Consider the following 26428-nt stretch of genomic DNA (forward strand, 5'->3'; position numbering starts at 1 on the left):
TTTTTGAAATTATAAGCATTAGCAGGTTATTAGAAACTGAAATCAAACAGTTTTCAACTCAAAACTTTATTCTAGGTGATGTTACATTTTCACATAGGACCCTTATCACTCCTAAACACTTTTTGTATAATAATTTGGAACGCAGTGTACATGTGCTTTTCCACAAAACACCAGTGGTTCACGTAGTGAATCTTACAGTTCTAACTTGCCAACCGTGGTCTGTATGGAGTTGTTCAATAAAGGGCCCAAAATTAAGATAACATAGATGGGAGAGGTCTCTATGAATAGGAATTCCTAAGTATTTGATACCCTGTGAGGGCCAGGCAAAGGGAAAGTTGGACTGGATGGAATCCTATATGGATTTTGGGAGGGAGACATCGAGGGCCTCAGACTTCGCTGCATTGATTTTAAAATTTTACCATGTAACAAAGTGATCTATTTCAGCCATAACAGCATGGATGGATATATGTGATTGAGTGATATATACTAGGACATCATCAGCAAATAGAGAGCACTTGTACTCGGTGCCTCCCACCTCAATCCACCTAATATTGGGGTTATGGCGAATTGATGAGAGCAGGTGCTCCGTCACTAGGATGTAAAAGAGAGGGGACAGAGGACATCACTGCCTTGTCCCATTGGTGATTGTGAAAGGTGATGAAAATGTTCTGACGCACCCCCTGGGCCGTGGGACACCCGGAGCCGGACCCTTTTTGGTGGATGCTGGTGGTTGTAGTCTTCGTGGCGGTGGAAAATTATTTTCCGGGCTAGATGCAGCTAAAAATTATTTTTAATTTTAAATCTGGTGAAGCTTTAGTATAGATGGCCTAATAGGATCAGTGCTGCACACTGCTACAAAGCCCAAATTATTTTCCAGTCAAGATACAGATAAACATGATTAGTAATTTGAAAGCTTAAAACGGTTGGTAGGGTGATTTTAACCAATCATCAAGCTTTTACTCTCCCCAGGATGACACAGGGGTAGAAAAGTCGTTTCGGATCCATGATTTGTTCATCTTTATGAACGTGAGTCTGTCTACATTATCAGTGGAGAGCCGCGTGCGCTTATCTGTCAGCACACCACCAGCAGCGCTGAACACACGTTCAGACAGAACGCTGGCTGCGGGGCATGACAAGATCTCCAAGGCGTAAGTGGCTAGCTCCGGCCATTTATCCAGATTGGAAGCCCAAAAAGAGCAAGGGTCCAGTGACACAGTCGTGGCTTCAATGTTTACTTGGAGATACTCCTGTACCATCGTCTCTAGGCGTTGACTATGTGTCAGACTTCTTGTCTCCTGTGGCCTTGCAAAGGATGGGCTAAAAAAGTGGTGAAATGATTCCGCAAAATTGATGTTACCAGCAGATACTGTGGTTCTGTTACGGTTTGAGTGCTGAACACTTGACGGTCCCACGGTTGGCAAGTTGGAACTGTGAGATTCACTACGTGCACCACTGGTATTTTGTGGAAAAGCACATGTAAGATTCTGCAACAGTCTCTGCTGATACTCCTGCATGCGTGCATCCCTTTCTATGGCAGGAATAATTTCTGCAAATTTACTTTTGTACCGGGGATCTAACAGTGTGGCAACCCAGTAGTCAGGATTATTTCTAATTCTCACAATTCGAGGGTCATGTTGCAGGTAGTGCAGCAAGAAGGCACTCATGTGTGTTGCGCATCCAGGAGCACCAAGTCCCTGTTGTGTTGGTGGCGAGGTAACAATCATGCTTCCTTCCTCTGTCCTCTCCCCCCAACCTCGCACAACAGAAATGTGATCAAGGTCTCCCTCATCTGATGAGTCTTCCATCAGATCGTCCTCCACTCCTTCCTGGGCTCCTGCACCTTCCTCACTAGTTTGGCTGCTACCATGCGCCCTGGTAAAACCATCTCCCCCACCATCACATGCCTGCCGCCTTGGTGCTGCCGACCGTCTGGACCTTGCAGATGTTAGCCCTTCCGCATACAACTCCTCCTCCTCTACTTCCTCCACCTCCTCTTGTGCCACCACCTGACTCCGAATTCTGTTTAACATGTGCTCCAGCATGTAAATCACCGGAATAGTCATGCTGATAATGGCATCGTCAGCACTAAACATCTTCGTCGCCATTTCAAAACTGTGCAGAAGGGTGCATAGGTCCCTGATCTGAGACCACTCCTCCAGCGTGATTTGCCCCACCTCTGAATCTCGTTGGCCCAGGCTATACGTCAGAACGTATTGCACCAGGGCTTGTCGGTGCTGCCACAGTCGCTGCAACATGTGCAGAGTTGAATTCCACCGGGTAGGCACATCGCATTTTAGCCGGTGAAGTGGCAGGCCCAACGACTTCTGTAGAGATGTAAGTCGCTGAGCTGCGGGATGCGATCGGCGGAAGTGAGCACACAGCGACCGTGCCCTCTGCAGAAGGCCATCTAGTCTGGGATAGTGGGCTAAAAATTGCTGGACAACCAGGTTCAACACGTGAGCCATACAAGGCACGTGTGTGACATTGCCCCGGCGAAGGGCCGCACCCAGGTTTGCAGCATTGTCGCACACGGCCTTCCCTGGTTTCAGGTCCAGTGGAGACAACCATTCATGAAATTGGTTCTCCAGAGCTGACCACAACTTCTCAGCTGTGTGACTCACATTTCCCAGACATTTCAATGTAAAAACCGCCTGATGACGTTGAGCCCTACTGCCAGCATAGTAAGGAGGTGTGCAGGATCCCTTCTGCGCAGTTAGAAAGCTTGTGGCATGACCAGACAGGCTTTGGGTGCAGGTGGAAGACCGAGAGGAGGTTGAGGAGGCAGAAGCAGTGGAGGAACTTTGACATAAAGAGGATTGACGCACAACTCGTGGGGACGGCAAGACTTGGACAGCAGCCCCTTGTCCTGCTGTCACCATAGTTACCCAGTGCCCAGTCAGCGACATGTAACGCCCCTGTCCATGCCTACTCGTCCAAGTGTCTGTGGTGAAATGCACCCTGTCACACACAGAGTTTCTCAAAGAAGCGGTGATGTTGTGTGCGACATGCTGGTGGAGCGCAGGCACACCTTTCTTTGAGAAGTAGTGCCGACTGGGCATCTGGTACTGGGGCACTGCGACGGACATAAGGTCTCGAAAATCCTCTGTGTCCACCAGGCGGAAAGGCAGCATTTCTGTAGCCAAGAGCTTGCAGATGGTGAAATTCAACCTCTTAGCTTTCTCATGGCTAGGAGGAAATGGTCTTTTACTTGTCCACATCTGAGGGACCGAGGGCTGGCTATTGTGCTTAGACGGGGTTGATAAGGGTGTCCCCGGCAAACTGCCGGTCTGTGAGGAAGATGCAGGCGGACATGTTAGGTTGCCTTGATCCAAAGGTGGTGCTATCGATGTCGGACAGCGCTCAACACCAGCTGGTGTTCCCACCTCCAAAGAAAATGATGACCTGCCAATCACGCTGGCTGTTGCTGGTAAAGAGGTGGCAGGTCTGCGCCCCAAAACAGGTGTGACTGCTGTCCCCCCAGTCACAGAGGATGAAGAGGCCGCGGATGCACAAGATATGGCAGACGGTGATTGGCCCGGCCGGCTAGGCCGCATTGTAGCACACTGAGCTTCCCACTGCAACTTATGCTTCATGTCCATGTGCCGGTTCATGCATGAAGTACTCAAACTATGTATTTTTTGGCCTCTACTTAGCTTTTGCTGACAAATGTTACAGATAACACGAGTTGGGTCATCTTTATCGATCTGAAAAAATGCCCAGGCTATGCAAGGCTTAGCACCCATGCGACCTGAAGAGCCACCACGACTTGTGGTGAGAGGCAGAGTTGTGTTTGAGGATGCAGTTGTTGACGTGCTTCCAGTACTACGTCTCTGTCCAGGAAGGCGCAACCTGACCTCGTCGTCACTAGCATCTTCCTTCACCTCCTCTGCTGACCTCATCTCTTGGCTGACTGTGGGTTGACAGTAAGTGGGATCTCCGACCTCATCATCATCACCCTGTGCGTTATCACACCCGTCGTCCTCAGAGCCAACCTGTTCCTGCCCTGACAAAAAACTAAAGTTGTCGCTCCAATCAGGTATTTGAGTCTTATCATCGTCTTCCTCATTGTCTCCACCAACAGGAGTTACAGTTTGGGAATGAGGGTCTACATTATGGTCAGAACCTACTGCGTCTGGTCCTGGATCTGACTCATAAAGATTCTGGGCATCAGTGCAGATCATTTCCTCGTCTGGATTCACAGAAGCGCTGGAGTCGACCTCTGATTCCCAGGCTATAGTATGAGTAAACAGCTCTGCAGACTCAACCATCTGTTCTACCTCATACTCAGACGGGCAGCTGGAGATTTGGGAGCTGTGAGGAAGCAAGTGCGATTTGGGTGACACCTTTGAGGACTGGAGTATTTGTGATGTTGAAGTTGATGTGGAGGAGAGCCCACTTAAAGGAGCACTTGATATCCGTTGAAGCACCTGCTGTTTTTGTGCCTCATCTGGAATTTGTAGCGATTGGCGTGGCCGTAAGAAAGGGATCTTATCACATTGTCCGCTAAAAGAAGTAGACATTTTAGTTTGGCTGGAAGATGGTCTTTCTTCTGCAGATGTTACTGTTGCTTTAACACCTACCCCACGGACACAACCTTTTTTCCCCTTCCCAACACGCCTATTCCCCTTTCCACCAGCAGCAGGCCTTTTTCCACTCATTTTGGTGGTTAACTAATTCACAACTCTGGAGTTGTTTGCACAAAAAAACAATGGATGGTAACCGAGCAGAGCTGAGTGGCCAAACTGTGGTATTAGGCCAAAACTATTGGCTGGGTTAGATGCAGAAAAAAATTATTTTGAATTTGCAACCTGATGGAGGTCAGTATAGATGGACTAATAGAGAAAGTCCGACACACTACTAGAAGGCCAAATATTTTTTCAGAGGTAGATGCAGAAAAAAATATATTCAGTTTGCAACCTGATGGAGGTCAGTATAGATGGACTAATACAAATAGTCCCACACACAGCTAGAAGCCCAAATATTTTTTCAGAGGTACTGTAGATGCAGATAAAAATTATTTTTAATTTGCAACCTGATGGAGGTCAGTATAGTGGACTAATAGACCAAGTCCCACACACTGCTAGAAGCCCAAATATTTTTTCAGAGCTAGATGCAGAAAAAAATTATTTTTAATTTGCAACCTGATGGAGGTCAGTATAGATGGACTAATAGACCAAGTCCCACACACCGCTAGAAGCCCAACTATTTTTTCAGAGCTAGATGCAGAAAAAAATTATATTCAATTTGCAACCTGCTGGAGGTCAGTATAGAAGGACTAATAGAACAAGTCCCACACACTGCAAGAAGCCCAAATATTTTTTCAGAGCTAAATGAAGAAAAAAATTATTTTTAATTTGCAACCTGATGGAGGTCAGTATAGATGGACTAATAGACCAAGTCCCACACACTGCTAGAAGCCCAAATATTTTTTCAGAGCTAGATGCAGAAAAAAATTATTTTTAATTTGCAACCTGATGGAGGTCAGTATAGATGGACTAATAGACCAAGTCCCACACACAGCTAGAAGCCCAAATATTTTTTCAGAGCCTGATGCAGAAAAAAATTATTTTTAATTTGCAACCTGTTATGCACACGCCCGGGCTGAGCGGCGTGTGCGTGTGATTGGTAGTGATTCCACTGGACCGTGCCGGAGAGTGAATGCCTGGAGGGGCGTGACTAAGTATTCACCCGATCCGACCAGGGTCGCACGACGGCATACGACGCCAGTGCACCAAGGAGGAACCGAGCAGAGGGACCAGGTGCTACTCCAGGACAGACCCCGGACACGGCTGTTGACCCACACAGGGGAATACAGGAACAGGCTGGTAGGCTGGCACACAGACTGGTGGGTATAGGCAGGCACGACTGGTATGCAGGCAGGCGGGTATGCAGGCAGGGGGGTAAAGGCAAGCACAGCTAGAGTGCAGACAGAGAGGCACTAGCAGGTAGGAACACAGGCGGGATAGGACCCAGTACACACCGGGACTCAGGAACAATACAGGCAGAGGGTTACAGGCAAGCACAGCTAGAGTGCAGACAAGGCTGAGCAGGGAGGACAGGGCTCTGTTCACACGGAACAGACAGGAAGGGAAAGACAGAGCCAGATACTCACACAGTACTTGCAGAGACAACAAGCAGGAGTTAGGTACGAGTTCAGACTCTGCAGAAAAAGGAAGGGAACGGACATAGAGGAAAAACAGGTAAAGGACAGGAGAGAGTTCAGACTGGAACTGAGTGTACGGAGGAGACCGACACTGCAGAGGGATACAGGAGCGGGTCTGGGAATACGGCCCCCAGAGAGGCGGAACGAACAGGCAAGGAGCGTGTTCAGACAGGACAGACCAGATACAGGAACAGGTCTAGGTAATCGGCCCCTAGAAGGCAGGAGGAACAGGCTAGGAGCGTGTTCAGACAGGACAGACAAGAGAACACAGAAAGGAGTCAGTTCAGACACGGGAGCTGATACCGCAAAGCAGGAGACATACAGGACTCAGTTCAGACACGGGAGCTGATACCGCAAAGCAGGAGACATACAGGACTCAGTTCAGACACGGGAGCTGATACCGCAAAGCAGGAGACATACAGGACACAGTTCAGACACGGGAGCTGATACCGCAAAGCAGGAGACATACAGGACTCAGTTCAGACACGGGAACTGATACAAAAAGCAGGAGACAAGAGACGGGACCTGGCACCTTCAGAGTGCAAGCACACACTGAAGGAAACACTATGCACAGGCAGGGATAGAAGGGAGCTGCTGGGCTATATACCAAGTGACAGACAGCAATAGGCTGAGGACGCACAAGGGGTGTGACCCACAGCAGGTACAAAAGGCAGGAAGTGATCGGGCGCCGCCCTTAAGCAGCAGAAACAGACACAAACAGACAGCATGGAGGGAAGCCAGAGAGACATTCTGGACAGGAGATCAAGTGCGCCCTCTTGCACAGTGGGAGATGGACCACCATGCAAGGACGCCGCCAGGTATGTTACACAACCTGATGGAGGTCAGTATAGATGGACTAATAGACCAAGTCCCACACACTGCTAGAAGCCCAAATATTTTTTCAGAGCTAGATGCAGAAAAAAATTATTTTTAATTTGCAACCTGATGGAGGTCAGTATAGATGGACTAATAGACCAAGTCCCACACACTGCTAGAAGCCCAAATATTTTTTCAGAGCTAGATGCAGAAAAAAATTATTTTTAATTTGCAACCTGATGGAGGTCAGTATAGATGGACTAATAGACCAAGTCCCACACACTGCTAGAAGCCCAAATATTTTTTCAGAGCTAGATGCAGAAAAAAATTATTTTTAATTTGCAACCTGATGGAGATCAGTATAGATGGACTAATAGACCAAGTCCCACACACCGCTAGAAGCCCAACTATTTTTTCAGAGCTAGATGCAGAAAAAAATTATATTCAATTTGCAACCTGCTGGAGGTCAGTATAGAAGGACTAATAGAACAAGTCCCACACACTGCTAGAAGCCCAAATATTTTTTCAGAGCTAAATGAAGAAAAAAATTATTTTTAATTTGCAACCTGATGGAGGTCAGTATAGATGGACTAATAGACCAAGTCCCACACACTGCTAGAAGCCCAAATATTTTTTCAGAGCTAGATGCAGAAAAAAAATATTTTTAATTTGCAACCTGATGGAGGTCAGTATAGGTCGACTAATAGACCAAGTCCCACACACTGCTAGAAGCCCAAATATTTTTTCAGAGCTAGATGCAGAAAAAAAATATTTTTAATTTGCAACCTGATGGAGGTCAGTATAGATGGACTAATAGACCAAGTCCCACACACCGCTAGAAGCCCAACTATTTTTTCAGAGCTAGATGCAGAAAAAAATTATATTCAATTTGCAACCTGCTGGAGGTCAGTATAGAAGGACTAATAGAACAAGTCCCACACACTGCTAGAAGCCCAAATATTTTTTCAGAGCTAAATGAAGAAAAAAATTATTTTTAATTTGCAACCTGATGGAGGTCAGTATAGATGGACTAATAGACCAAGTCCCACACACTGCTAGAAGCCCAAATATTTTTTCAGAGCTAGATGCAGAAAAAAATTATATTCAGTTTGCAACCTGATGGAGGTCAGTATAGATGGACTAATAGAATGATGCTATGCCCAAAAGATTTTACTTCACTAGGTGCAGTAAAAAAATTGGTATTCTATACACAGGTGTTATATCTTGCAACACAGATAGGCTACTCCACTGACTAACACACTCTGCAATAGGCCAAAAAGGATTAGCTTTGCTAGATTCAGCCAAATGCTGTGAAAAAAACTTGCACAGCACTGGCACAGACCTGCCTGGCAAAAACTGATAGGAACTCATGTAACCTAGTCCTGAAAATGACTCCAACTACAATTAGTCTTTACTCCCACAACCTATCTATTTAAGATCACAGACCTCCCTGATAAAAGTCGTAGGAAATGCTGTAACCTAGTCCTTAAAAGGACTGCAATCACAACTATTCCCTACTCCCAAGCTATCTGTATATTTGTGCGAAAATTGGCTTGAAATTAACAAGGTATAGCGCACACAGCAACAGCGGTGCCGTCTAACACGCAGCTGCAGCAGTGAGAAAATGGTGGCGACGGGGAAAATGGCTTGGTCTTATAGGGCAAGGACATGTGACATACACTGCCAATGACACATGCCCTTGCTTGTGTGAAAAAAAGCACTTCGCTCCGTGTGTGCGCTGCTGATAGGCTGACAGATTGCACCTCCCCACTGCAAATGCGGGAAAGAGAAAAAAAAATGGAGATCTTCATTGTTCCTGCAGAGATCCATCCCCTGCCCCTCCCCCCACCCCGCTGTACACTCAAACTGCGTATTAACATTAATTTTCATCATTACTGAGAAAAAATCCAGTTATGATTTTGGTGCACGAACAGTTATCGAACATAACCTCGAACAGCCGAATTTTTCTCAAATTGTTCGTGTTCGCCGAACGGCTCGAACACCGCCCAAAACAGCTCGAATTTGAGATTGGCGAACAGTTCGAGTAGAACAACGCTCATCTCTAGTGCCGAGTATAGGAAAGTCTCTGTCCATTCACCACCAGGTGGCACCCCGAAGGGTTCTGGAGACAACTGGAGGTCCTCCGCCTGATCGGAGGGGTGTAGAGACTCGGGAGTAACCTCTGCTTCGGAGTACACTAGGTTGGACTCACTGGACGAAGCGAGCAAGGTATCAGGTAAAGAGTATAGGAGAGTCTCTGTCCTTTCGCTACCAGGTAGCACCCCGAAGGGCTCAGGAGACAACTGGAGGTCCTCCACCAGGTCGGAGGGGTGAAGAGACTCATGGGTAACCTCTGCTTCGGAGTACACTAGGTCGGAATCACTGGATGAAGCATCCGAGGTATCAGGTACCGAGTATAGGAAAGTCTCTGTCCATTCGCTACCAGGTAGCACCCCGAAGGGTTCAGGAGACAACTGGAGATCCTCCGCCTGATCGGAGGGGTGTAGAGACTCGGGGGTAACCTCTGCTTCGGAGAACACTAGGTCAGACTCACTGGACGAAGCGGGCGAGGTATCAGGTGCAGAGTATAGGGAAGTCTCTCTCCAATTGTCATCAAGTGGTATCCCGGGGGATTCAGGAGGCAACAGTGGGTCATCCGGTGTGGATTCTGGGTGGGCAGCAGTCTCTTCGGGCAGGAGAACTGGTGCACTACCCACGCACATTACCTGTTGGGGCTTCTCCGGGATACAGGGAGATGAAGCTTCAGTAGCGACTTCAAGGTTGGGGTCAGGAGGTCTCAGGGAGGACAGACCCTGGCGTGACGGCTTGCCTCTACGTCTAGCACGTCTGGACTGCCTCTTGAGGTTGGGAGAAGTATTCCGGAGAGCGTAGTCACCCTGTGAGGATTCTGGGTGGGCAGTAGTCTCATTGGGCTGGAGGACTATTGCGCTACCCACACACATTACCCATCGGGGCTGCTCCGGGATATTGGGAAGTGAAGCTTCAGCAGGAGCCTCCGGGTTAGGATCATCGAAGACCATTAGAAAGGCCACCAGGAAGGCCATTATGTCCAGGACGATAGGATCCTGTGCGTCCCATAGGGGGTGATCCAATTCAAGGCATCACCCGCTAGGTAAGACATCATGAATCCCACCTTAGCCCGATCTGTGGGAAAATATAGAGGGTAGAACTTGAAGTGTAGCATGCATTGCTCCACAAATGCACGACTCTGTCTTGGATCCCCATAGTAACGTGGCGGATCCGCAGGAACGAGAGCTGATAGATCCATCTGGAGGGGAGCGTAATTTGCCTGGAACTCAGCTAAGAAAAAAAAAATTTAGTTATTTATTTTTAATGCATGTATTCACTAGAAAACGTCTCAGAGAGCGAAGGCCGTGGGGCTCAACGGGAACCATGGCATGAGCATGCTGTAATGCACACGCCCGGGCTGAGCGGCGTGTGCGAGTGATTCCACTGGACCGTGCCGGAGAGTGAATGCCTGGAGGGGCGTAACTAGGTATTCACCCGATCCGACCAGGGTCGCACGACGGCATACGATGCCAGTGCACCAAGGAGGAACTGAGCAGAGGGACCAGGTGCTACTCCAGGACAGACCCCGGACACGGCTGTTGACCCACACAGGGGAATAGAGGAACAGACTGGTTAGGCTGGCGCACAGACTGGTGGGTATAGGCAGGCACGACTGGTATGCAGGCAGGCGGGTATGCAGGCAGGGGGTATAGGCAAGCACAGCTAGGGTGCAGACAGGGAGGCACTAGCAGGTAGGAACACAGGTGGGATAGGACCCAGTACACACTGGGACTCCGGAACAATGCAGGCAGAGGGGTACAGGCAAGCACAGCTAGAGTGCAGACAGGGAGGCACTAGCAGGTAGGAACAGAGGCGGGATAGGACCCAGTACACACTGGGACTCAGGAACAGAACCACAGATGTGGCGGACAAACACAGCAGAGTGAGGCCGCCCAGAGAGGTGAGCGAGAGCAGGGCAGGACGAGGCCGCCTGGAGCGGCGAGCAAGAGCAGAGCAGGATGAGGCCGTCTGGAGCAGTGAGCAAAGGAGTCAGAGTGGAGCGAGACTGCTGGAGCAGTGAGCAAGGGAGTCAGAGCGGAGCGAGACTGCCGGAGCAGTGAGCAAGGGAGTCAGAGCGGATCGAGACTGCCGGAGCAGTGAGCAAGGGAGTCAGAGCGGAGCGAGACTGCCGGAGCAGTGAGCAAGGGAGTCAGAGCGGAGCGAGACTGCCGGAGCAGTGAGCAAGGGAGTCAGAGCGGAGCGAGACTGCCGGAGCAGTGAGCAAGGGAGTCAGAGCGGAGCGAGACTGCCGGAGCAGTGAGCAAGGGAGTCAGAGCGGAGCGAGACTGCCGGAGCAGTGAGCAAGGGAGTTAGAGCGAAGCGAGACTGCCGGAGCAGTGAGCAAGGGAGTCAGAGCGGAGCGAGACTGCCGGAGCAGTGAGCAAGGGAGTCAGAGTGGAGCGAGACTGCCGTAGCAGTGAGCAAGGGAGTCAGAGCGGAGCGAGACTGCCGGAGCAGTGAGCAAGGGAGTCAGAGCGGAGCGAGACTGCCGGAGCAGTGAGCAAAAGGGTCAGAGCGGAGCAAGGCAGAGCAGGCTAGAACCGCCGGAGCTTAGAGCAAGGCAGAGCAGGGGGGACAAGGCTCTGTTCACACGGAACAGACAGGAAGGGAAAGGCAGAGCCAGATACCCACAGGGTACTTGCAGTGAAGTAGCGAGTGGACCACAAACTCACAAACGGGAGTACAGAGACAACAAGCAGGAGTTAGGTAAGAGTACAGACTCTGCAGAAAAAGGAAGGGAACGGAGATAGAGGCAAAACAGGCAAAGGATAGGAGAGAGTTCAGACTGGAACTGAGTGTACGGAGGAGACCGACACTGCAGCGGAATACAGGAGCGGGTCTGGGAATACGGCCCCCAGAGAGGTGGGACGAACAGGCAAGGAGCGTGTTCAGACAGGACAGACAAGATACAGGAGCGAGTCTAGGTAATCGGCCCCTAGAAGGCGGGAGGAACAGGCTAGGAGCGTGTTCAGACAGGACAGACAAGATACAGGAGCGGGTCTAGGTAATCGGCCCCTAGAAGGCAGGAGGAACAGGCTAGGAGCGTGTTCAGACAGGCCTGGAAATACAGCCTCCAGGATAGGCAGACAAGAGAACACAGAACGGGACCTGGCACCTTCAGAGTGCAAGCACACACTGAATGAAACACAATGCTCAGGCAGGGATTTATTGGAGCAGCTGGGTTATATACCAGGTGACAGACAGCAATAGGCTGAGGATGCACAAGGGGCGTGCCCACAGCAGGTACAAAAAGCAGGAAGTGATCGGGCGCCGCCCTTAAGCAGCAGAAACAGACACAAACAGACAGCATGGAGGGAAGCCAGAGAGACCTTCTGGACTGGAGATCAAGTGCGCGCTCTTGCACAGTGGGAGATGGACCACTATGCAAGGACGCCGCCAGGTATGTTACAGTACCCCCCCCCTTACGCCCCCTCTTCTTCAGGCCTGCCAGAATCTTCCGCAGGGAATTCAAGGGCCAATCCTTCACTTCAAGGAGATCACTTCCACTGTCCACAGGAAAAACTGGTCTCCTCTGGTTAGCTAGGATGCTACCTCCTATCCAGCCATCCTCAGCAACAGACAAAACGGGTGGAGTACCAGGAACAGCACACAAGTAAGTCTCTCTCCACATATTTTCAGGTGGCACCCCAGAGGGTACAGGAGACAACTGGAAGTCCTCCACCGGGTTGGAGGGGAGCAGAGACTTGGGGGTAATCTCTGCTTCGAGGTACATCTTGTCAAACTCACAGGAAGAAATAGACGGGTTATCAGGTACAGGATGAGGAAAAGTCACTGTCTCTTTGTTATCTGGTGGTACCCCGGAGGATTCAGGAAACAACTGGAGGTCCTCCGCCGGGTCAGAAGAGTGCAGAGGCTCGGGGAAAATATCTGCTTCAGAGTACACTAGGTCGGACACACTGGACGAAGCAGGCGAGGTATCGGGTGCCGAGTATAGGAAAGTCTCTGTCCATTCACCACCAGGTGGCACCCCGAAGGGTTCTGGAGACAACTGGAGGTCCTCCGCCTGATCGGAGGGGTGTAGAGACTCGGGAGTAACCTCTGCTTCGGAGTACACTAGGTTGGACTCACTGGACGAAGCGAGCAAGGTATCAGGTACAGAGTATAGTAGAGTCTCTGTCCTTTCGCTACCAGGTAGCACCCCGAAGGGTTCAGGAGACAACTGGAGGTCCTCCGCCAGGTCGGAGGGGTGAAGAGACTCATGGGTAACCTCTGCTTCGGAGTACACTAGGTCGGACTCACTGGATGAAGCAGCCGAGGTATCAGGTACCGAGTATAGGAAAGTCTCTGTCCATTCGCTACCAGGTAGCACCCCGAAGGGTTCAGGAGACAACTGGAGATCCTCCGCCTGATCGGAGGGGTGTAGAGACTCGGGGGTAACCTCTGCTTCGGAGAACACTAGGTCGGACTCACTGGACGAAGCGAGCGAGGTATCAGGTGCAGAGTATAGGGAAGTCTCTCTCCAATTGTCATCAAGTGGTATCCCTGGGGATTCAGGAGGCAACAGTGGGTCCTCCGGTGTGGATTCTGGGTGGGCAGCAGTCTCTTCGGGCAGGAGAACTGGTGCACTACCCACGCACATTACCTGTTGGGGCTTCTCCGGGATACAGGGAGATGAAGCTTCAGTATGGACTTCAAGGTTGGGGTCAGGAGGTCTCAGGGAGGACAGACCCTGGCGTGACGGCTTGCCTCTACGTCTAGCACGTCTGGACTGCCTCTTGAGGTTGGGAGAAGTATTCCGGAGAGCGTAGTCACCCTGTGAGGATTCTGGGTGGGCAGTAGTCTCATTGGGCTGGAGGACTATTGCGCTACCCACACACATTACCCATCGGGGCTGCTCCGGGATATTGGGAAGTGAAGCTTCAGAAGGAGCCTCCGGGTTAGGATCATCGAAGACCATTAGAAAGGCCACCAGGAAGGCCATTATGTCCAGGACGATAGGATCCTGTGCGTCCCATAGGGGGGTGATCCAATTCAAGACATCACCCGCTAGGTAAGACATCATGAATCCCACCTTAGCCCGATCTGTGGGAAAATATAGAGGGTAGAACTTGAAGTGTAGCATGCATTGCTCCACAAATGCACGACTCTGTCTTGGATCCCCATAGTAACGTGGCGGATCCGCAGGAACGAGAGCTGATAGATCCATCTGGAGGGGAGCGTAAATTGCCTGGAAATCAGCTAAGAAAAAAAAAAATTATTTATTTATTTTTAATGCATGTATTCACTAGAAAACGTCTCAGAGAGCGTAGGCCGTAGGGCTCAACGGGACCCATGACATGAGCATGCTGTAATGCACACGCCCGGGCTGAGCGGCGTGTGCGAGTGATTCCACTGGACCGTGCCGGAGAGTGAATGCCTGGAGGGGCGTAACTAGGTATTCACCCGATCCGACCAGGGTCGCACGACGGCATACGACGCCAGTGCACCAAGGAGGAACCGAGCAGAGGGACCAGGTGCTACTCCAGGACAGACCCCGGACACGGCTGTTGACCCACACAGGGGAATAGAGGAACAGACTGGTTAGGCTGGCGCACAGACTGGTGGGTATAGGCAGGCACGACTGGTATGCAGGCAGGCGGGTATGCAGGCAGGGGGGTATAGGCAAGCACAGCTAGGGTGCAGACAGGGAGGCACTAGCAGGTAGGAACACAGGCGGGATAGGACCCAGTACACACTGGGACTCCGGAACAATGCAGGCAGAGGGGTACAGGCAAGCACAGCTAGAGTGCAGACAGGGAGGCACTAGCAGGTAGGAACACAGGCGGGATAGGACCCAGTACACACTGGGACTCAGGAACAGAACCACAGATGTGGCGGACAAACACAGCAGAGTGAGGCCGCCCAGAGAGGTGAGCGAGAGCAGGGCAGGACGAGGCCGCCTGGAGCGGCGAGCAAGAGCAGAGCAGGATGAGGCCGTCTGGAGCAGTGAGCAAAGGAGTCAGAGTGGAGCGAGACTGCCGGAGCAGTGAGCAAGGGAGTCAGAGCGGAGTGAGACTGCCGGAGCAGTGAGCAAGGGAGTCAGAGCGGAGCGAGACTGCCGGAGCAGTGAGCAAGGGAGTCAGAGCGGAGCGAGACTGCCGGAGCAGTGAGCAAGGAAGTCAGAGCGGAGCGAGACTGCCGGAGCAGTGAGCAAGGAAGTCAGAGTGGAGCGAGACTGCCGGAGCAGTGAGCAAGGGAGTCAGAGCGGAGCGAGACTGCCGGAGCAGTGAGCAAGGGAGTCAGAGTGGAGCGAGACTGCCGTAGCAGTGAGCAAGGGAGTCAGAGCGGAGCGAGACTGCCGGAGCAGTGAGCAAGGGAGTCAGAGCGGAGTTAGACTGCCGGAGCAGTGAGCAAAAGGGTCAGAGCGGAGCAAGGCAGAGCAGGCTAGAACCGCCGGAGCTTAGAGCAAGGCAGAGCAGGGGGGACAAGGCTCTGTTCACACGGAACAGACAGGAAGGGAAAGGCAGAGCCAGATACCCACAGGGTACTTGCAGTGAAGTAGCGAGTGGACCACAAACTCACAAACGGGAGTACAGAGACAACAAGCAGGAGTTAGGTAAGAGTACAGACTCTGCAGAAAAAGGAAGGGAACGGAGATAGAGGCAAAACAGGCAAAGGATAGGAGAGAGTTCAGACTGGAACTGAGTGTACGGAGGAGACCGACACTGCAGCGGAATACAGGAGCGGGTCTGGGAATACGGCCCCCAGAGAGGCGGGACGAACAGGCAAGGAGCGTGTTCAGACAGGACAGACAAGATACAGGAGCGGGTCTAGGTAATCGGCCCCTAGAAGGCGGGAGGAACAGGCTAGGAGCGTGTTCAGACAGGACAGACAAGATACAGGAGCGGGTCTAGGTAATCGGCCCCTAGAAGGCAGGAGGAACAGGCTAGGAGCGTGTTCAGACAGGCCTGGAAATACAGCCTCCAGGATAGGCAGACAAGAGAACACAGAACGGGACCTGGCACCTTCAGAGTGCAAGCACACACTGAATGAAACACAATGCTCAGGCAGGGATTGATTGGAGCAGCTGGGTTATATACCAGGTGACAGACAGCAATAGGCTGAGGATGCACAAGGGGCGTGCCCACAGCAGGTACAAAAAGCAGGAAGTGATCGGGCGCCGCCCTTAAGCAGCAGAAACAGACACAAACAGACAGCATGGAGGGAAGCCAGAGAGACATTCTGGACTGGAGATCAAGTGCGCGCTCTTGCACAGTGGGAGATGGACCACTATGCAAGGACGCCGCCAGGTATGTTACACTGATTGTTGCCATGGTGATCCAATGTTGTCATGACGACATCCGGGTCATCAGGTACTAGTGCGCAGTGCATGATCTAACTAGCTTGTGTCAGTGCAGAACTGACAGTTTTGAAGTATAGCTGTGATCTTGCACTGCTATACCTTATAACTGTAATCAGAGTGCAGAAAGTGAAAGTCCCATAGTGGGACTAAGTAAAAAAAAAAAATTGTAAAAATATTTTTTTTTAAATCAGTAAAAAATAGTAAAATCAGTAAAAAAATAAACAAAACCAATTCTTCACCTGCTGCTGTTTTGTTCATTCTGCCTCCTGAAGACCACAGTAAGGCTCAGCTCACATTTATCCTGCGCTCTGCACTATGCGCTTACACCAGAGTTTCCGTATAAATCCATGTAAATCTCTGAAATATGTGATTCAGACGCAACCCCAGTCAGAAGATTCCCTATGATGAGGCAGATGGAGGCATTGCGTACGCCATCTGGCCTATAATTTGGCGGTATCTGGCTTTTTAGAGGTGCATAAAAGCACCGTTGGCCACAGTTTTGTGCACCTCTGAAATGAAGGACACCACTAAACAGAGGCCAGATGGAGTCCAGAGTAACTCTGCTGCCACATTATAGTGAATGAATCCTTCGGGGGGTTTCATCTGAATTTCATCACTCAGAGATTTAAATGAAAATCCCAATATCAGTGCTCAGCGTAGAGCACAGGATAAATGGGAACATTTCACGTAACATTTCAGATCACAATAAAAACTTTGACCCAATCTTAAAAAAGCAAGTCCCCACGCAGGTCCGTCATTTGTTAACAAAAATATAGGGGGCTTCCATGTTACTGGTAGTACAAAGGCACTGGAAAAGTGATATGGCCCTTTCCCCCCAAAAAGAAATTCAGCAAATTCTGTGCTCCCAAATCCAAATTCCCCCCTCCCTTCTGAGCCCCACAGTGTTTCTAAACTGCAGTTAGAGTCCACATGTTTGCCATTTCTGTAGCGATTATAGCCTACCTAATTTACAAGTGCATCTCTCCAGAAGTATGAGCTGGCCATAATGTACTGGTCACTTCAACGTACTGATCACAACAAAGGCAGTTTGCAATTTTCACTCAGCAACATCCACTGATGCTTGTTTTTGGAAAAATCCTCACCACACCTGTAGATAAATTCCCAAAGGGGTATAATTTCCAAAGTGGGGTCACTTGAAGGGAAATTCTGCTATTCTAGTACTTAGGGTCTCTGTATATGGAGTCCGCAAACTATTCTAGGAAAATCTGCGCTCCAGGAGGCAAATAACGCTCATTCCCTCTGGAATCTCTCCGTGTGGCTGAGCAAGTACTGCACAGCCACATATGGGGTATTTCTACATTCAGCACAAATTGTGGGACAAATTTTGGTGCTATTTTTACCTATTTCCCAATTTGAAAATGTAAAATCTAGGGCTAAAACAAAACTTTGGTGGTAAAAATGTAATTATTCTTTCCTCACCGCCCAATGGTGTAAAATTCTTTTAGGCACATGTGGTATCAACATGCTCACTGCACCACTAGATGAATTCATTGAGAGGTGTAGTTTGTAAAATGAGGTCTCTTATGTGGGGGAGGAGGGGCAATTTGCTGTTCTGGCACCTTAGGGGCTTTGCCAATGTAACATGGCATCGTCAAACCAGTCTAGCGAAATATGAACTCCAATATGGATCTTCTTCCCTTCTGAACTTTCCCATGTACCTCAAAAGTAGTTTTCGACCACATATTGGGTATCGGCGTACTCAGGAGAAGTTGCACAATAAATTTTGGGGTACATTTTCTCCTGCTATCCTTGTAAAAATGAAAAAAATGAAGGCTAAAACAACATATTTGTTGAAAAAATATTTATTTTTCATTTTCACAAATAAACGTTGTAAAATTCTGGGGGTTCAAGGTGCTGACCACACATCTAAATAAGTTCCCTGAGGGGTCTAATTTCCAAAATGGTGTCACTTGTGGGGGTTTCCATTGTTTAGACACATCAGGGGCTCTCCAAACGCGATATGACACCCGCAGACCATTCGATCAAAGTCTGGATTCCAAACTGCCACTCCTTTTCTGAGCTCTGCCGTGTGCCCAAACAGTTGTTTACCCCCACATATGGGGCATCTGCATACTCAGAAAAAATTGCACAACAAATTTTGTTTTCCATTTTCTCCTTATTCTCTTGTGAAAATAAAACATGGTGCTAAAACATTTTTGGGCGAAAAAAATGAAATTTTTATTTTCACGGCTCAATGTTATAATCTTCTGTCAAGCACCTGGGGGTTCAAGGTGCTCATCACACATCTACATAAATTCCCTGAGGGGGTCTAGTTTCCAAAATGGTGTCACTTGTGGAGGGTTTCTACTGTTTAGGCACATCAGGGGCTCTCCAAATGCAACATGGCATCCGCTAATTATTCAAGCAAATTTTGCATTCAAAAAGTCCAATGGCGCTCCTTCCCTTCCGAACCTTGATGTGCGCCCAAACAGTAGTTTTCCTCAACATATTTGGTATCGACATACTCAGGAGAAATTGCACAAGAAATTGTATGGTACAATTTCTCCAGTTACCTTCATTAAAATACAAAATTTGGAGCTAAAAACATTTTTGTGGGAAATCTGCGGCGAAGTGCACAGGCAGACGGGGCCAGGGGGGAACAAAGCGAACTCTATGTGAGCGCATGCCCGGAAAGTCAGGGAGGACAGTGCACGTCACACGGCCCTGTGACATGCAGCAGAAGGGGAAATATGATAAACAAGCATATAGGCAGGGATTTTCGGTAATAATAAACAGGCTGGGATTTCTTGGGCCTGAGAAAATGGTGGTAAAGCAAAATACAAGTACCAGTCACCAAGTCACTGAAATCTTCTCTAAAAATATTGTTTTCAAAAAACATTTCAATTCCTGGCAAAAATGTAAACTATATGGTTCCTCGTAGGTGTAGAAAAGCAGATATTAATGGAGGAGGGACTCAAGAACGATGAACATGAGAAAAAAGAACATGTGGGAACATCAGGTAAGATGGCAAAATGGCGAGGTTGCAATTAGACAAGGCATTTTTTAAATTGGGTGCCGTTATTTGTAAGTGATATTTCATAATTTGAAGTGCTAGATTTGTGCGAATAAATTCCAGAACTATTCTGCTTTTGGAAAATTCAGATTTTTTTCTTAGGGCGGGTAAAATTGAGAACAAATTCAATGAGTTATGAATATATTTGTTCATCTCTATCCATGAATTTTCTCGTGCTGCATCAGATCTCTGGAATGTGTTACCCCAGAAAATCAGGTTAATTTCTACCACTAAACACATTAATTATGATATGCAGGTGTCCTCTGTATTGTAAAATACTGTGAATGATGGTAAAAAAGATTATTAATATTATTTTTTAAATGTACTTTTATTCACAGATAATCTTGATGAACAAGAACTGAAGGAACAAGAAAATGATCTAAGTCAAAATGGCGACATAAGTAAGTCAACATTAAGAGCCACAAGGTGGAGGAATATTTTTTACTTTTTTTAATTGACTTTTTAGCTTGTTTAGAAGATTTCATCCTAGGATAGTTTGGTAACTTATTTTATATACAACAATACATCAGTATTGCTATATATAGAGAAAATTGTGTTCTCTGATGTTCTCCTATGAAGCCAGAAGAATAAATATGGAAGCCTTGGGGGCTTTCAGAACACACTTGTCTGCCATGATGATCCATTGGCACCCCAAAATCATTTAGTGGGGAGCCAATGTGTGAACCAGAAATTACGTAATTTATATGTAATGGGAGTAGACACTTCCAGGTGACCTCGGATAATAACACTGATCAAATCTTTCTGTGTGCACCAATTTTTATGAGTTTATCATTACTTACAGACAACCAGGATGAAGGACAAGCAGACGAGGATGTAAACAAGGTGAAGGCACATGAGAACAAAGATGAACACCAAAATGAAGATAATTTAACGCATCCTTTTCCAGAAATAGGTAAGACCTCATTATGAGGCAGATGATGGGGCAGTAGTTACAGTGGGTACGGAAAGTATTCAGAACCCTTTAAATTTTTCACTCTTTGTTTTATTGCAGACATTTGGTAAATTATAAAAAGTTCATTTTTTTCTCATTAATGTACACTCTGTACCCCATCTTGCATGAGAAAAACAGAAATATAGAAATGTTTGCAAATTTATTAAAAAAGAAAAATTGAAATATCACATGGTCATCAGTATTCAGACCCTCTGCTCAGTATTGAGTAGAAGCACCTGTGGCGCCCTGCTGCGCAGGGTGCCACATAACCCAGAAGGGTGCATGGCTGGATTTGTCAACAAGAGGCCCTCACTACATTCATACACCTCCAACTCCAACCTCATACCAGCAGAGGGAGCCCGTTAGGGACATATATAGGGAAGGTGGAGCCAGGCAGCTCAGTTAAGCCTAGAGTTAGTCTACAATTAGCTTTAGTGAGAGTGCTCATGAGGGAGCAGGCTGCTGTGAGAGGCAAGCTAGTCCTCCAGCAAGCCCTGAAGCCTGAGAGTGTGCCGACGCTCCGAGAGCGGTGAAGACGCAGCACGTCTGCTGCCTAGTAGTGAGGGCCCAGAGTGTGGACGACGGCGAGGAGAAAGAGACTTAAACCAAGGGGACAGAGGAGCATAATAGACTCACCCTGTTTATTTACCGGACACCAGGTCCATCATACCCAGTAGGAACAAGGGAATCCCAGGAGGACTACAAGTCCCTGGCAAACCTGAAGGCTAGACACACGGGACCAGGATCCACGAAGGCCCCGACGTCCAGGGAAAGTGGTTACCAACCAGAGGTCCTACTTAAGTAAAAGCAGGACAGATAAGCTAGGCCCAGTTGCAGGCTGGCCAGGAGCATACACAGAGACAGACACGGAACAGGAGGCCTTATACCCGCTCCCTGGGGAGAAGTCCAAAAGTGCGCCCTTCACCTGGAGTACCCTGGACCGTATCAACAGCTGTACCAGTAAAGGTAACGAACCAAAACCCCCTGCCTCTGTCCATTACTCCCACAGCGCCATCATTCTCTCCCTGCACCACAACGCCCAGAGCAACCTGCACCGTTCTATACTGCCCTAAGGCCTGCTCCACCTGTGGGGAGCTGTACCATCCTTAGCTGCACTGACACCGGCCTCAGAGGACTGTTGCTGCACTGGTGACCTTCACCAGACACCACAGGTGGCGTCATGAATTCTCTGAACTTTTACTGATAAGTGATACCCTCTTTTTTTTTGGTACTGACCGCCCTGGGCCAGCCACCGTGATAAACCCTGGCAAACAGCCACAGGCCCCTGGGGGCGAGTCACACCCTTTTGAGCTAGCACAGCCATTAGTCTTTTTGGGAATGATGCAACAAGTTTTTCACACCTGGATTTGGGGGTCCTCTGCCATTCTTCCTTGCAGATCCTCTCCAGTTCCGTCAGGTTGCATGGTGAACGTTGGTGGACAGCCATTTTCAGGTCTCTCCAGACATGCTTAATTGGGTTTAGGTGAGGGCTCTAGCTGGGCCAGTCAAGAATGGTCACAGAGTTCTTCTGAAGCCACTTCTTTGTTATTTTAGCTGTGTGCTTAGGGTCATTGTCTTGTTGGAAGGAGAACCTTTGGCCAAGTCTGAGGTCTAGAGCACTCTGGGAGAGGTTTTCATCCAGGATATCTCTGTACTTGGCCCCATTCATGTTTCCTTCAATTGCAACCAGTCGTCCTGTCCCGCAAGCTGAAAAACATCCCATAGCATGATGCTGCCACCAGCTTGTTTCACTGTTGGGATTGTATTGGGCAGTTGATAAGCAGTGCCTGGTTTTCTCCACACATACAGCTTATAATTATCACCAAAAAGTTTTATCTTCGTCTCATCAGACCAGAGAATCTTATTTCTCATAGTCTGGGAGTCCTTCATGTGTTTTTGAGCAAACTCTATGCAGACTTTCATATGTATTGCACTGAGGAGAGGCTTCCGTCAGGCTACTCTGCCATAAAGACCTGACTGGTGGAGGGCTGCAGTGATAGTTGACTTTGTGGAACTTTCTCCCATCTCCCTACTGCATCTCTGGTGCTCAGCCACAGTGATCTTTGGGTCCTTCTTTACCTCCCTCACCAAGGCTCTTCTCCCATGATTGCTCAATTTTGCTGGACGGCCAGGTCTAGGAAGACTTCTGGTGGTCCCAAATAGAGATGAGCGTTGTTCTACTCGAACTGTTCGCCAATCTCAAATTCGAGCTGTTTTGGGCGGTGTTCGAGCCGTTCGGCGAACACGAACAATTTGAGAAAAATTCGGCTGTTCGAGGTTATGTTCGATAACTGTTCGTGCACCAAAATCATAACTGGATTTTTTCTCAGTAATGATGAAAATTAATGTTAATACGCAGTTTGAGTGTACAGCGGGGTGGGGGGAGGGGCAGGGGATGGATCTCTGCAGGAACAATGAAGATCTCCATTTTTTTTTATCTTTCCCGCATTTACAGTGGGGAGGTGCAATCTGTCAGCCTATCAGCAGCGCACACACGGAGCGAAGTGCTTTTTTTCACACAAGCAAGGGCATGTGTCATTGGCAGTGTATGTCACATGTCATTGCCCTATAAGACCAAGCCATTTTCCCCGTCGCCACCATTTTCTCACTGCTGCAGCTGCGTGTTAGACGGCACCGCTGTTGCTGTGTGCGCTATACCTTGTTAATTTCAAGCCAATTTTCGCACAAATATACAGATAGCTTGGGAGTAAGGAATAGTTGTGATTGCAGTCCTTTTAAGGACTAGGTTACAGCATTTCCTACGACTTTTATCAGGCAGGTCTGTGCTCTTAAATAGATAGGTTGTGGGAGTAAAGACTAATTGTAATTGGAGTCCTTTTCAGGACTAGGTTACATCAGTTCCTATCAGTTTTTGCCAGGCAGGTCTGTGCCAGTGCTGTGCAAGTTTTTTTCACAGCATTTGGCTGAATCTAGCAAAGCTAATCCTTTTTGGCCTATTGCAGAGTGTGTTAGTCAGTGGAGTAGCCTATCTGTGTTGCAAGATATACCACCTGTGTATAGAATACCAATTTTTTTACTGCACCTAGTGAAGTAAAATCTTTTGGGCATAGCATCATTCTATTAGTCCATCTATACTGACCTCCATCAGGTTGCAAACTGAATCTAATTTTTTTCTGCATCTAGCTCTGAAAAAATATTGGGCTTCTAGCTGTGTGTGGGTCTTGTTCTATTAATCCATCTATACTGACCTCCATCAGGTTGCAAACTGAATCTAATTTTTTTCTGCATCTAGCTCTGAAAAAATATTGGGCTTCTAGCTGTGTGTGGGTCTTGTTCTATTAATCCATCTATACTGACCTCCATCAGGTTGCAAACTGAATATAATTTTTTTCTGCATCTACCTCTGAAAAAATATTGGGCTTCTAGCTGTGTGTGGGTCTTGTTCTATTAATCCATCTATACTGACCTCCATCAGGTTGCAAACTGAATATAATTTTTTTCTGCATCTAGCTCTGAAAAAATATTTGGCCTTCTAGCAGTGTGTGGGACTTGTTCTATTAGTCCACCTATACTGACCTCCATCAGGTTGCAAACTGAATATATTTTTTTCTGCATCTACCTTTGAAAAAATATTGGGCTTCTAGCTGTGTGTGGGACTTGTTGTATTAGTCCATCTATACTGACCTCCATCAGGTTGCAAACTGAATATATTTTTTTCTGCATCTACCTCTGAAAAAATATTGGACTTCTAGCTGTGTGTGGGTCTTGTTCTATTAATCCATCTATACTGACCTCCATCAGGTTGCAAACTGAATATAATTTTTTTCTGCATCTAGCTCTGAAAAAATATTTGGCCTTCTAGTAGTGTGTCGGACTTTCTCTATTAGTCCATCTATACTGACCTCCATCAGGTTGCAAATTAAAAATAATTTTTATCTGCATCTACAGTACCTCTGAAAAAATATTTGGGCTTCTAGCTGTGTGTGGGACTTGTTGTATTAGTCCATCTATACTGACCTCCATCAGGTTGCAAACTGAAAATATTTTTTTCTGCATCTACCTCTGAAAAAATATTGGGCTTCTAGCTGTGTGTGGGACTTGTTGTATTAGTCCATCTATACTGACCTCCATCAGGTTGCAAACTGAATATATTTTTTTCTGCATCTACCTCTGAAAAAATATTGGGCTTCTAGCTGTGTGTGGGACTTGTTGTATTAGTCCATCTATACTGACCTCCATCAGGTTGCAAACTGAATATATTTTTTTCTGCATCTACCTCTGAAAAAATATTGGGCTTCTAGCTGTGTGTGGGACTTGTTGTATTAGTCCATCTATACTGACCTCCATCAGGTTGCAAACTGAATATATTTTTTTCTGCATCTACCTCTGAAAAAATATTGGGCTTCTAGCTGTGTGTGGGTCTTGTTCTATTAATCCATCTATACTGACCTCCATCAGGTTGCAAACTGAATATAATTTTTTTCTGCATCTAGCTCTGAAAAAATATTGGGCTTCTAGCTGTGTGTGGGTCTTGTTCTATTAATCCATCAATACTGACCTCCATCAGGTTGCAAACTGAATATAATTTTTTTCTGCATCTACCTCTGAAAAAATATTGGGCTTCTAGCTGTGTGTGGGTCTTGTTCTATTAATCCATCTATACTGACCTCCATCAGGTTGCAAACTGAATATAATTTTTTTCTGCATCTAGCTCTGAAAAAATATTTGGCCTTCTAGCAGTGTGTGGGACTTGTTCTATTAGTCCACCTATACTGACCTCCATCAGGTTGCAAACTGAATTTATTTTTTTCTGCATCTACCTCTGAAAAAATATTGGGCTTCTAGCTGTGTGTGGGACTTTTTGTATTAGTCCATCTATACTGACCTCCATCAGGTTGCAAACTAAATATATTTTTTTCTGCATCTACCTCTGAAAAAATATTGGGCTTCTAGCTGTGTGTGGGACTTGTTGTATTAGTCCATCTATACTGACCTCCATCAGGTTGCAAACTGAATATATTTTTTTCTGCATATACCTCTGAAAAAATATTGGGCTTCTAGCTGTGTGTGGGTCTTGTTCTATTAATCCATCTATACAGACCTCCATCAGGTTGCAAACTGAATATAATTTTTTTCTGCATCTAGCTCTGAAAAAATATTTGGCCTTCTAGTAGTGTGTCGGACTTTCTCTATTAGTCCATCTATACTGACCTCCATCAGGTTGCAAATTAAAAATAATTTTTATCTGCATCTACAGTACCTCTGAAAAAATATTGGGCTTCTAGCTGTGTGTGGGACTTGTTGTATTAGTCCATCTATACTGACCTCCATCAGGTTGCAAATTGAATATAATTTTTTTCTGCATCTAACAGAGCCAATAGTTTTGGCCTAATACCACAGTTTGGCCACTTAGCTCTGCTCGGTTACCATCCATTGTTTTTTTGTGCAAACAACTCCAGAGTTGTGAATTAGTTAACCACCAAAATGAGTGGAAAAAGGCCTGCTGCTGGTGGAAAGGGGAATAGGCGTGTTGGGAAGGGGAAAAAAGGTTGTGTCCGTGGGGTAGGTGTTAAAGCAACAGTAACATCTGCAGAAGAAAGACCATCTTCCAGCCAAACTAAAATGTCTACTTCTTTTAGCGGACAATGTGATATGATCCCTTTCTTACGGCCACGCCAATCGCTACAAATTCCAGATGAGGCACAAAAACAGCAGGTGCTTCAACGGATATCAAGTGCTCCTTTAAGTGGGCTCTCCTCCACATCAACTTCAACATCACAAATACTCCAGTCCTCAAAGGTGTCACCCAAATCGCACTTGCTTCCTCACAGCTCCCAAATCTCCAGCTGCCCGTCTGAGTATGAGGTAGAACAGATGGTTGAGTCTGCAGAGCTGTTTACTCATACTATAGCCTGGGAATCAGGGGTCGACTCCAGCGCTTCTGTGAATCCAGACGAGGAAATGATCTGCACTGATGCCCAGAATCTTTATGAGTCGGATCCAGGACCAGACGCAGAAGGTTCTGACCATAATGTAGACCCTCATTCCCAAACTGTAACTCCTGTTGGTGGAGACAATGAGGAAGACGATGATAAGACTCAAATACCT

The 26428-nt window shown here is 47.6% G+C and overlaps 1 protein-coding gene across 3 annotated transcripts in view; it reads left to right on the plus strand.

Moving 5' to 3' along the window:
* The window catches only part of LOC141153010 (uncharacterized), a 309390-nt gene that overhangs the window by 130757 nt on the left and 152205 nt on the right, over window positions 1-26428 (plus strand). For all 3 annotated transcript variants that reach the window (XM_073637684.1, XM_073637685.1, XM_073637686.1), the window contains 3 exons: window positions 19276-19353; window positions 19746-19808; window positions 20210-20320. In XM_073637684.1, coding sequence (XP_073493785.1) covers window positions 19276-19353; window positions 19746-19808; window positions 20210-20320 — 252 coding nt within the window. The remainder of the gene's footprint in view (window positions 1-19275; window positions 19354-19745; window positions 19809-20209; window positions 20321-26428) is intronic.

Source organism: Phyllobates terribilis, unplaced genomic scaffold (genome assembly GCF_046119375.1).
Source record: "Phyllobates terribilis strain yellow unplaced genomic scaffold, ASM4611937v1 Scaffold_7__3_contigs__length_470593459, whole genome shotgun sequence".
NCBI lineage: Eukaryota > Metazoa > Chordata > Amphibia > Anura > Dendrobatidae > Phyllobates > Phyllobates terribilis.